The sequence below is a fragment of the Bufo gargarizans genome, chromosome 10, assembly GCF_014858855.1.
Source record: "Bufo gargarizans isolate SCDJY-AF-19 chromosome 10, ASM1485885v1, whole genome shotgun sequence".
Lineage (NCBI taxonomy): Eukaryota > Metazoa > Chordata > Amphibia > Anura > Bufonidae > Bufo > Bufo gargarizans.
Genome location: NC_058089.1, coordinates 35931025 through 35943570, shown reverse-complemented (window position 1 = coordinate 35943570; position 12546 = coordinate 35931025). Strand labels below are relative to the sequence as shown.

At 49.8% G+C, this 12546-nt stretch overlaps 1 protein-coding gene across 2 annotated transcripts in view; it reads left to right on the top strand.

Moving 5' to 3' along the window:
* The window catches only part of LOC122921102 (synaptotagmin-A-like), a 108992-nt gene that overhangs the window by 54895 nt on the left and 41551 nt on the right, over positions 1–12546 (top strand). For both annotated transcript variants that reach the window (XM_044271039.1, XM_044271038.1), the window contains exons 3-5: positions 843–920; positions 9551–9718; positions 11064–11176. In XM_044271039.1, the coding sequence (XP_044126974.1) occupies positions 905–920; positions 9551–9718; positions 11064–11176 (297 nt within the window). In that variant the 5' untranslated portion in view covers positions 843–904. The remainder of the gene's footprint in view (positions 1–842; positions 921–9550; positions 9719–11063; positions 11177–12546) is intronic.

Genomic DNA, 12546 nt, shown 5'->3' with positions numbered 1-12546 from the left:
CCCTCCCCTTCAACATCAAAAAAGGCGCGAGATACTTAGCTCTCCTCCTCCTCCCAGCAGGAGGCTGATTCCACTCTATGTTTACCCACATATCAGGAGGAGAGCTAAGTATCTTGCGGCTTTTATGATGTTTGAATTATCATTGGACTAATGCTAATGTATTCTAGCCTCGTTTGGGTTTGCATGACTATGTACTGAATACAATATAAATCCAGGATTGGGGCGACTGACCATCGCCAACCTGGGTGGGAGCAATCAAATGTGATACTTTGTGTCTTTACAATGAGGCTTCTATGAATTGATGAGTCCCCTGATGAGTTGATTTGTAACCAACAAAACGCGTTAGCCTAATTTGTGGACAATTATTTGTAATGACATTTGTGTCCCTTACTTATTTATGTACTAGGGACTAATTGCGTACATTTTATCATTGATTAGCATTAAGGTCCTTCCCTTAGCAATTGACGAAGCTGGGCAGTCACTCTCGCAGCGCAGGGACAAGGAGGGACAGTTAGCCAACATAGGATATTAGGTTTGGCAGGGCAAAATAGATGTAAGAGACCCAGTATCATAGCCCCCCATCCCTAGTCTTTAGTGGCGCTGAGGATTAATGTGGTTTTGCACAATTGTAATATAGACACCTATTAATAGGGCAATTTTAGTTTTTTCATAATAAAAGTTATGTATTAATTATAAGGTACCCTTGGGATTAAATAGTGCAGTGTTTTCTGAATTTGGGTTACCCTCAGCTATCTTAGCATTGACCATTGCTGAATTAGTTGTGTGTGTATAGATCAATTAAGACACCTTATTTTATTAAATTAAATGCTTTCTATTTTCAGGCATAATCTGGCATGGTGGCAAATTCCTTTCTTTGACGTAAAACTTCAACCTTGTACCCGGAATGTGCAGCTCGCTTGGTAATATACACTTCATTCCATATTATCTTTACTAGTGATATCTCTTTAAGCTATTCAGTCCTGGTGTAAAAGCTATAGTTGACCACCACCACCCTGCATATATATGTATAGATCTGACCCACTGGGGTGTTAAATTACACCTAAAGGGTTTATGATATCTCTCTCTGTATTGAATATCTAAACACTATAGAGAGAGAATTGTGTAATGATGTGTTTTAAAACGTAACTTTTATATTTTTGTTAAAAAAAGTTAAAGGGGTTCTGTAGCTTTTTCTTAGGCCTCTTGCACACAAACGTTTTTTTCCCCATTTATTTTCCGTTTTTTGCGTTCCGTATACGGAAGCATTCATTTCAATGGATCCGCAAAAAAAATGGAAGGTATGCCTTCTGTTTCCGTATTTCCGTTTTTCCGTTCCGATCAAAGATAGAACATGTCCTATTATTGTCCCCATAACGGACAAGGATAGGACTGTTCTATCAGGGGCCAGCTGTTCCGTTCCGCAAAAAACGGAATGCACACGGACGTCATCCGTATTTTTTCGGATACGTTTCTTGTGGACCGCAAAATACTGAAAAAGCCATATGGTCGTGTGCAATAGGCTTTACTGATGATCTATCCTCTGAATAGATCATCAGCATCCGATCTGCAGGGGTCCGACCCCCTGGACCACCACCCATCAGCTGTTTCAGAAGGCAGCGATGCTGGCAGTAGCACTGCGGCCGCCTCTGTGTTTACCACAGATCAGTGACGTCACAACTAGTATCACTGGCCTGGGTGCGGCTCAGCCCCATTGAAGTAAACAGGGCTTAGCTTGGGCTAAATACTTAAATAGTGAAATAAAAAATAAATGAATTAATTAATAAAACTCCATGATTCACCATTTTGGGTCACCTGGTCCCTCAAATTTTTTTAAATAAAAGTCATATGTACCTCAAAATGATACTAGTAAAAACTGTAGTTTGCCCTGCAAAAAAAAAAAAAAACATCACACAGCTAGATAGACAGAAATATATAAAAAAAAAGTTATGGCTGTCAGAATATGGCGATGCAAAAAAAAATTTCTTTTTCAAAGATTTGTAAATTTTTCTGAAAGTAAGAAATAATAAAAACAATGTAAATTTGATATTACTGTATTTGTACTGACTGGCAGAATAAGGTCATGTCATTTTTAGTACACAATGAATGTTGCGAAAAACATAGCCTAAAAAACGTACAAATAACTCCATTATTTTCCAATTTTGCCCTACAAAGATTTTTTCCCCGTTTTCCAATACAAGCTGTGTTAAAATAAACAGTGCCATTAAAAAGTACAACTTGTCCCACAAAAAACAAGCACTTAGGCCTCATGCACATGACCGTTCTGTGTTTTTTTGCGGTCCGCAAATTGCGGATCCGCAAAACACGGAATCCGCCCGTGTCCCTTCTGCAATTTGCGGAATGGAACAGGCGGCCCATTGTAGAAATGCCTATTCTTGCCCGCATATTTTTTTTGCGGGGCTACGTAACGGAGCAACGGATGCAGACAGCACACGGAGTACTGTCCGCATCTTTTGCGGCCCCATTGAAGTGAATGGGTCCGCATCCGAGCCGCCAAAACTGAAGCTCAGATGCAGGACCAAAACAACGGTCGTGTGCATGAGGCCTTATGCGGCTAATAGAACAGAAAATGAAAAAAAACTATGTTTTTTTGGAAAGCTGGGAACGAAAATGGGAAAAAAAAAGGGTTGAATTAAAATTAAGATACTGATTACAGACCCTCCTTTAGTAGAAAACAGTAGGAAAGAGAGGTACAAAAAACCTCAGCAAACAATATGCATTTTAGCCCTAATCTACATGGCCATTTTACATCCATATAACACAGATCCTGAATATTGTGCAATAACGTTTCACAACAAATCTAGTTCTTATAAAACCCATCCAGTGGCATGTCACTGCTGGCTCATGTGCCGCTTGGGGACATGTCATCGCTGAGGCCAGTGATTGGCTGCAGTGGCTTACATGACCTTGTCCAGATGTGTACAGGTCTGGGACCTCACTAACCCTGCTTTCACACCTGAGCGTTTCTCAAACGCGCGTTTTACGCGCGTTTTTGTCGCACGTTTTTATGCGCGTTTTTTGTAATAGTAAACGCGCGTTTGACGCGCGTTTGTGTGATTGACTGCAGTGTCCTATGGCCACAAACGCGCGTCAAAACGCCCCAAAGAAGCTCAAGTACTTGATTATGCGTCGGGCGTTTTACAGCGCGATCGTACGCGCTGTAAAACGCCCAGGTGAGAACCATTCCCATAGGGAAGCATTGGTTTTCATGTGTTGAGCGTTTTACAGTGCGTTTGAACGCGCTGTAAAACGCTCAGGTGTGAACTTAGGGTTAGAAGAGCCTCTGTGTCGGAATTGATTAGCTGGGAGCTAGGGAGTGGATGCAACCAAATGTTAAAAGTTCCTCAAAGCTGGAATACCGAGGATGAACTACATGGATAGATGTATTTTTCAGCCTTAGGCACAAGAGGTTTCTGAAGATGTCAGATGATTTTGTATTCCTCAAGTCAAGTGTAAGGCCGATTCATTGGCCTGTATTTGTGGGAGGGGCTTGGCCACCTACTTAAACGGCCGGCGCCCTCCCACAAACGTACGTAGTGCAGAGTCCTTGGAAGCGTGCACTCGTACCTGGCAGTCCTGTTGGTGGATCGGGTAAGTGCAGGCAGGAGTGCGGTGGTCGGCCCTTTGGTACGTAGGGGCCGCCATACGCTGCGTCTGGTTCACCCCTCCTGCCCGTTTCTACATGCGGCACCTCGTCAGCCTCTGGGGGGGGGGGGGGGATGGAGCCACGCTTACGGCACCCCCCTCCTCCACTGCCCAGGCTCGTGCTCGGCACCGCTCTCCGGCGGGGGGCGGAGCCAGTGGTCACATGAGGGCCAAACTCCCCGCCCGCTCCCGCCCCCCTCTTCTCGGCCGGTACACAGCCTGCGCTGCCTCGCTCCCTCACCTGGTGGGCAGCGCAGACAGCTGTGGATCGGCGACACCACACTTCCCCAATTGCCAGGGGGCGCATTTTTCTCCCCACGCGGTGGGGATGCCCAGCCGGTGGGGGGCGGCCCCTCGTGGAGTAGGGGGGCACCCCCGCACTGGGCACCCCATCAGGGAGTGGTGCGCCCCCCACGTGGCACGTCTCACACACAAGGGGGGGAGGCATGTCTGATTAGGCCTCCCCCCTATGCCAGGGGGCAGCTCCGTTTCCCCACACGGTGGAGGTGCCCAGCCGGCGGGGGGCGGCCCCTCGTCCAGTAGGGGGGCACCCCCGCACTGGGCACCCCATCAGGGAGTGGTGCGCCCCCCACGTGGCACGTCTCACACACAAAGGGGGGAGGCATGTCTGATTAGGCCTCCCCCCTATGCCAGGGGGCAGCTCCGTTTCCCCACGCGGTGGAGGTGCCCAGCCGGCGGGAGGCGGCCCCCCGTGGAGTAAGGGGGGCACCCCCGCACTGGGCGCCCCATCAGGGACCGGTGAGGCCCCCCACGCGGCACGCTTAGCCTCGGCAAGATGGGGCCCTCGTCGCCAGGGGCCCCCCTGGGCCGACCTCATGCCTGAGGGCTGCGCTGCTCCCCACGCGGCAGAAGCGCTCAGCCGGCGGACGGCGCCACCCAGGGACAGAGAGGGCCCCGCACTGAGCGCCCTGTCAGGGACATGCGTCAGCTCTCCACGTGGCACTCGTCTCATGTTTGCAGGGATTGTCGGCCGTTGCCAATATCCATCCCCACGTGGTTCATGGTACCAGGGAACTCCGCGTTCCCCACGCGGTTACCATGGAGCACGGCGGTGCAGGCAACGGCTCGCTCCCCGCCCACATTAAAGTCTGGCACGGGCCGCCGTGCCGCCTAGTTAGGTAGGGGTTGTTTCCATCATCAATGCAAAAAAAAAAAAAAAAAACACCCTCCCCCACCAGTCACCATACCCCTCACGAACACGTCCTGGTATTGAGCCTCACGCATTGACTGGTTCTTTTGCATTTGTTCCGTTGTTGTTTTCCAGGTTCTATACAGTGGTTAGTCTGAGAGAAGTTGGTGGGATCTCAATTGATTTTTCCTTGGCTACCAAGGTAGTGAGGTACACGTCGGGGGATGGGAAGTGGTTGGCCCAGGCTGGGGTCTCATGTTTTTCTTGTTAACGTACAGGTCATTTTCATTTCATTACACTTCCGTGAAGTCAGTGCATAGGGATTCTCAGTTGGTAAGTACGTCGGGTCTCCTTGCATGGACTCCCGGGTGGCGGTTCCTGGCCATTCCTTCACGGCTCTTCTGGTTCAGTGTGCATACCTCACGGCAATTGTTCACTTTTCTGTACGTGGTTAGACAGCTGCACGGGTGCCAGCGGCCATCAGGCTAGTCGGTCATGTTACGTTACTCTTTCCACAGCCGCTATGTCACGTGCTTCGGACATTGTCGACGCGTCGGTGGACGGGGTCGTAGCACAGACATCTGAGAGGGGCAGCACACCGTCCCTACGTGATTGGACAATTCCTAGGCTGATGGCGGAGTTGACAAGGCGGGGCAACCGCTAGGAAAGCAGAACTATATCGGCTGTGGAGAGACTCCCTGGCACCCAGTGCCAATGATCCCCCTGCAACTACGATGCAGACATCGCTGACTCAGATTCACGTCATGCTAAACAGTCTGACGTCGGCCGTCACATCCATGCAGGCGAGGTTGGAGTCCATCGAGGCTCGCAGCACAGTCGCACCAGTTTCCTCCCTTGAGGTTCCGGTCGCCTCCACCTCTGCCACAGCAGACATTTATTCTGCCCAGTCCGTCCCTAACGTGACTCCCTCCCACTATGTCCCGCTCAACATCAGGAAGGACATCCTGGAGGGTAGGGATGTCAATCTTGCGTCTCTACTCATAGCATCCAGGGACCTTTCTGATAACAGGGTTATAGCTTGTGGAGAAGTGTCGGTGGTACTAAGGAGCCGCGACCACCGGCTCAACCGCAAATTGTCCATCCCGGAATTCGTCATGGCATTTAGTCTTTTCAGGGATGTCATTTGCACTGCCAGGCCGGACAGGAGGGAGGAACTAGACCATTATCTCTTCAGGGTCACAGAGTTGGGTCATAGGTACGGAGGAACCGCGTTCTACGACTACCACTGCTCATTTGCAGCTAAGGCGGCAGCGGCTCTCTCCCAGTTTCAGCACATCACCGACTGGTCCAACCTGGACACTGAGCTTTTCTGCAGACACTTTGCAGGTCTGAAGGCTCCCTCCTGTTCCGCCTGTCAATCTATCTTCCACTCGGTCGAGTGGTGCGACAAGTCCGCCGTCAGCACGGCGTCCTACCCCTCCACCTCGGCAGCTGGTCCTCTTGAGGTCTTCAGGCCCCCCAGCTCAGTAGACAAGCTGGGCCGGCCCATCATTCAGCTAGGAAGGGCACAGATATGCAACAACTTCAATTACGCCTCCTGTAATTTTGGGCAGTGCCGGTTGTTGCATATCTGCACCAATTGTTTCAGGGCTCACCCCCGAGTAGCATGCTCATTAAAATCCGTAAAAAGCTACATGAGTGTGGTCAATATCAGCCGTCTACAAGAATTCTTGCGAGGCCACCACAACCCTGGGTTTGTTCAGTTCCTGGTGACAGGATTTCACGAGGGTTTCCACACGGGACTGATCACAACTCCAGAGTCCACACACGAGTGCAAAAACCTTCAGTCAGCCGAAAGAAATCCCGCCTCTGTAGACGCACTGATAGAAGCCGAGTTGAGCAAGGGGTTCTTAATCGGTCCCTTTGGTGTGCCCCCTTTTCAACGCTGGAGAGTCAGTCCCGTGGGGGTAGTCACAGGCAAGTTCAGCGGGAAGGAGAGACTCATCATCGACTTGTCGGCCCCACACGGCTCCCAGGTCCCCAGCCTCAACTCCCTCATTCCTTCGGAGGAAGTGGGCATGAGATATGCCTCGATAGACCAGGCTATCGCTATCATCATGAAAACGGGCCCAGGGTCCTGGCTGTCCAAAGCCGACATATCGGATGCCTTCAAGTTGCTTCCCATCATGCCAGCCCTCTGGCAGTGGCACGGCATCAAGTGGAAAGGCCTGTACTATTTCTCCACTAAGCTCACCTTCGGTTCCAAGAGTAGCCCCTGGCTCTTCGATCAGTTGGCTCAGGCACTCCACTGGATCCTGGAACACGTAGTCCTCTGTGAATTTGTCATCCACTACCTGGATGACTTCCTGCTGATTGAGAGGCCAGGGGCACTCCCCCTAGGGCTGGGCAAGTTACTCAGGTGCTTTTCCCAACTAGATGTCCCGGTGTCCCCCAAGAAAGTAGAAGGCCCGGCCACAGTCATCACCTTTCTTGGCATTGAATTAGACTCCCAGCGCATGCTAGCTAGATTGCCGGCGGACAAGTTAACAAGGATTAGAGGAGTCATTCACAGGTTCGCAGTCACGACCGTGGTCACTAAGACGGACCTTCAGTCTCTTCTGGGCATGTTGAACTTCGCCATGCGCATCATCCCACAGGGCAGAACTTTTATATCCCGCCTACTCGCGCTCTTGTGTTCCGCCCCAGAACAGGACAGCCCAGTGTGCTTGGACAGTCAAGCCCTAGCGGACCTCCACATGTGGGATCATTTCCTGAGCCAGTGGAACGGGGTCTCCTCATTTGTACCCGAGCTGTCGTGTCAGTCGCCTACAGTCTTTTCAGATGCAGCTGCGGGCTCAGGGTTTGCCGCCATTTTCGGCACCCACTGGGTGGCAGACGCATGGCCTGCCGAGGTGGGACAAATCCCAGGCTTCCTCCAGACCTCGGCGCTGTTCGAGCTGTACCCCATTGTGGTAGCCGCCCACATTTGGGGCAAGTTTTGGGCACGTCAGTCTGTCCTGTTCGTGACTGACAACACAGCCGTAGTGGACATTCTTAATAGTGGACTGTCGAAATCTAGCCAAGTCATGTGTTTTCTCAGACGGTTAGTGCAGCTCTCCCTGCAACACCACTTTCATGTTTTTAGTGCGCATGTGCCAGGTGCGCAGAACGGGGCTGCTGACGCCTTGTCGAGGGCTAACTTCTCTCGTTTCTTCCAGATAATGCCAGAGGCAGATGCGACAGGCGCCACCATCCCTCCTCTCGAGTCCTTAAGGCTAGTGTAGCCGACCACCTTGGGACGGCCCACGCTCTAATACGCCATTCCCTCTCGCCTAACACGACCAGGGCGTACAACACCGGGTGGAAGACGTTCTGCAGGTTTCGAGGAGAATGTCCTCAGGAGGACTCCAGTTTTCCAGAGTACATCCTGGCGTTCATCGGGTATTGCCACTCTGTACGCAAGCTCTCCCACGCTACAGTGAGGTCATACCTGGCGGGAGTACAACACTTTCTCTCTCTTAGCCACCCCGAGCTAGCATCAGTGTTCACCTTACACACTGTCAAAGCCGCCCTCAAGGGTTTAAGCAAGTGCGGGCCTCAAAGCCAAGTACGCAGGCAGCCGGTCACCGGCCCTCTTTTCCGCAAACTGTCTGATGCCTTGGACGGTAATCCTTTCGGGGTTTTGGCCAGCTTGGTACTTAAATCCGCCATCTACTTGGCCTTCTACGGCTTCCTGAGACCTGGGGAGTTCACCTGTTCACCAGGCAGCGACAAATTCCTCAAGGTCAGCCAACTGGTCCAGAACTCCGACGGGTTCACGTTGCTGCTCAAGACGTCTAAAACCTCCCAATTGGGACCCCCTGTCCAGATATCCTACTTTCCCACAGCACATCAATGGTGTCCCGTCACGGTGCTTCGTCGGTTACGGTCCGCCTTGTCCGGGGCCGGACCGAACAGTCCTCTGTTACCCTTCGGGGTGGTGCCGCTCACCACCCAGCAGTTCATATCCCACGTTAGGTCACTAGTGGCCAGCACGGGCGGCGACCCTGCCACCATTTCGGGCCATTCATTCCGCATAGGCGCGGCATCCGCGGCCTCCAAGAACCGAGTGCCTGCGCATGTCATTCAGAAACTGGGGCGTTGGCACTCGTCTTGTTTCAACCGTTACATACCACACCCTGAAGCCGAAATGTCGGCAGCATTTCAAACTTTAGCTTTGTAACGTCTTTGCAATAAATACTTCTGCCTACCAGTATGTCTTTTGCCCTCTTTCAGGCGTCCCTCCACGACACGGTCACGGCACAACACTGACCGCTTAGGGGTAGGGTAGCTTAGGTAGGACAGACACGTACTTGGTTGCCACGACCACAAGTGTAAGGCCGATTCATTGGCCTGTATTTGTGGGAGGGGCTTGGCCACCTACTTAAACGGCCGGCGCCCTCCCACAAACGTACGTAGTGCAGAGTCCTCCCTCCCACCCACCCTTTTCTCCTGTTACTCTCAAAGGGGATGCCCTCTTTCAGGCGTCCCTCCACGACACGGTCACGGCACAACACTGACCGCTTAGGGGTAGGGTAGCTTAGGTAGGACAGACACGTACTTGGTTTCCACGACCACAAATGATATTGTTTTCTGTGCTCCTAAGCCTAGATGGGTGATCTATTGTGTGTGTCTTAACTTTTCATTACATTTTTATCTGTTCACAGCAAGCAGAGTTTTGAAATGGCGAGAACTTTCATATGCAGGATTTAAAATATTGTCTGTGTTCTCTTCTAGGGAACATGAACTTCCGATATTTATCCTTGCAGGTTTATCTGCATTTTTCAGATACTTTGAAATACAGCCTTCTGGGTCTTGCAATTGCTTTGTTCCTGACTGCTCTCATTATTTTAGCATGGAAAATGCACCAGTATTACTCATATAAAGCAACATTAACTGTGAAAGGTAAGCAGTACATTCACATAAAAACTCACCACACTAGAGCATGTAGCAGTTCTAAAAAAAAAAGAAAGATATTGACCCCCCCAAAAAAAAAGTGAAAAAAAAATGCCACAAAAAAGCATTGTTTGTGTGACATTTTATACAGTATTTTACTGATGGCATTCAGTCAATATGGAAGGACATTTTGTAGTTTCCTTAATCCACCATTTCTCTACCACTAATATACTGCAGAACGCAATGGGACATTTCCTGATCCTAGCTGCTTTGCTCTTAAAATAGTAGCCCCTCACCATGTGTTTTCCATTGATCCAGTTGCTTACGGAAGGGTGTTTAGATCTTTCCAGCCCTATTACCCTTACCTTTGTGCTTAAGGCCTCATGCACACGGACGTTTTTTTTTGCGGTCCGCAAAAATGGTTTTCGTTGTTCCGTGATCCGTGTCCGTTTTTTGTTCCGTGGGTCTTCCTTGATTTTTAGAGGATCCACGGACATGAAAAATGAAAAAAAAAATCTAAGTCAAGTTTGCCTTTCGAAATGATAGGAAAAAACAGACACGGATCACGGACGCGGATGACAATCTTGTGTGCAGCCGTGATTTTTCACCGGACCCATTGACTTGAATGGGTCCGTGAACCGTTGTCCGTGAAAAAAATAGGACAGGTCATATTTTTCTCACGGACTGGAAACACGGATCACGGACGCGGATGCCAAACGGAGCATTTTCCGATTTTTCCACGGACCCATTGAAAGTCAATGGGTCAGCGGAAAAAAACGGAACAACGGCCGCGGATGCACACAACGGTCGTTTGCATGAGGCCTAACTTGAACATGCCTATACCACCCATTTTGTTTCAGAAACGGTGGCACAGAGACTTCATAAATATGGCTTTTGGCCAGAATAGCATATTTTTCAATCTATTTACTCCATTAACTGTCATGAATATATTGGCATAGCTCCCTCAGTGTATTTCTCATTAGTAACTTGCATGCTGGGATCTAAAGGTTAGGGTCACATCTGCGGCAGAGTTTTTGGCAGGAGTCTCCGTCACAGAATCTGTGAAAAAAACAGAATGCTGGGATCCATAATGGAAACCTAATAGATCTGATTGTAGTCTGTTGGATCCAGTAGGAGTAATTGATGTCCAGTATATGCCAGATCCGGTGCTGCAGTTTTTCTGTTTCTATACCAGAGCATGAAACCTGAACAGCGCTTGGTGATTTATGATGAAAGGTTAAAAACGCGTTGACTTGATTTTAGAAAACAGTGTTTGTAATTTGGGCTGCAATATAACGTCGGTGAGCACAAGATTTTGCTTTTTTTCTTCACATGTGACCGTTACCTTTCGCAGACAAGAAGCTCATCAGCGGTTCAGTTGTTGAAAAGAAAACTGAAGGAAACATTCTCGTAAAAAGTTTATCTCCTGCCTTTTTTCAGGTTGCAAGAAAGGAACAGGACTCAAAGGCAAGTTCAATGGCCGCTTTTGTTCAAGAAAGACCCTTGAACATCTTGTCATCTATCATAAAAAATACTGAGTAACCTACCTGGATCCAGTGGCGGATCCAGAGCCTGGTCTCGGGAGGGGCACTTTCAGATTATTTTCTGTCCGCCGCCACAAAACAATGGTGCTTATAGAACAGACTACACAGTGTAGGCTATATGTGTATAACAAACATATTTCACATGAAAACTTACAGTTACTTGGCTTGGCCCTTGGGGATCTCAGACGCCACTTCCACACATTGGCCGGGGGCTCGGCGGAGCTGATGTTGTGTTTTATCCTAATGAGAAAGATTTCATAATAAGGATTTGGAGAAGGGGCAGAGGGATAGCAGAGCAGGGAGAGGCTGGTGCTGCTACTAGGGGGTCATACCATGGGGGAGTAATAAAGCCCACCATAATGCCCCCCCAGTAGTAATAATTCTCCCTATAATGTGACAGTGCAAAAAATACCCCCTTGTAATGCCCCCAGTTGAGCTAATGTCCCCATAGTGCCCCCATAATGTGCCAGTATAAAATACCCCTATATAGTGCTCCACACCCTCCTTCCTCCTAGTGCCCCCCATAATGTACCAGTATAAAATGCTCCAGTAGATGCCTTCAGTGTCCCCCATAATTTGCAAGTATAAAATACCCCTTCTTAGTGCCCCCCGTAGATGACCCCATAGTACTCCTCTCCCCCCTTCCCCATAGTACCCACCATAATGTGTCCCAGTATAAAATTGTACTGTACAGAGAGCCCATAAAAAATACCCCTTCCTTGTGGCCTCAGAAGATGCCCCTATAGTGGCCCCAATCATGTGCCAGTATTAACAGCCCCCCCCCTGTGCCAGTAATAATAGCCCCCTATGCCAGTAATAGCAGCCCCCCTGTGCCAGTAATAGCAGCCCCCAGTAATAACAGACCCCCTGTGCCAGTAATAACAGCCCCCAGTAATAACAGCCCTTCTGTGCCAGTAATAACAGCCCCCAGTAATAACAGCCCCCAGGTGCCAGTAATAACAGCCCCCCCTTTGCCAGTAATAACAGCCCCCCCTTTGCCAGTAATAACAGCCCCCTTTGCCAGTAATAACAGCCCCCCTTTGCCAGTAATAACAGCCCCCTTTGCCAGTAATAACAGCCCGTTTTTTGCCAGTAATAACAGCCCCCCCTTTGCCAGTAATAACAGCCCCCCCTTTGCCAGTAATAACAGCCCCCCCTTTGCCAGTAATAACAGCCCCCCCTTTGCCAGTAATAACAGCCCCCTTTGCCAGTAATAACAGCCCCCTTTGCCAGTAATAACAGCCCCCCTTTGCCAGTAATAACAGCCCCCCTTTGCCAGTAATAACAGCCCCC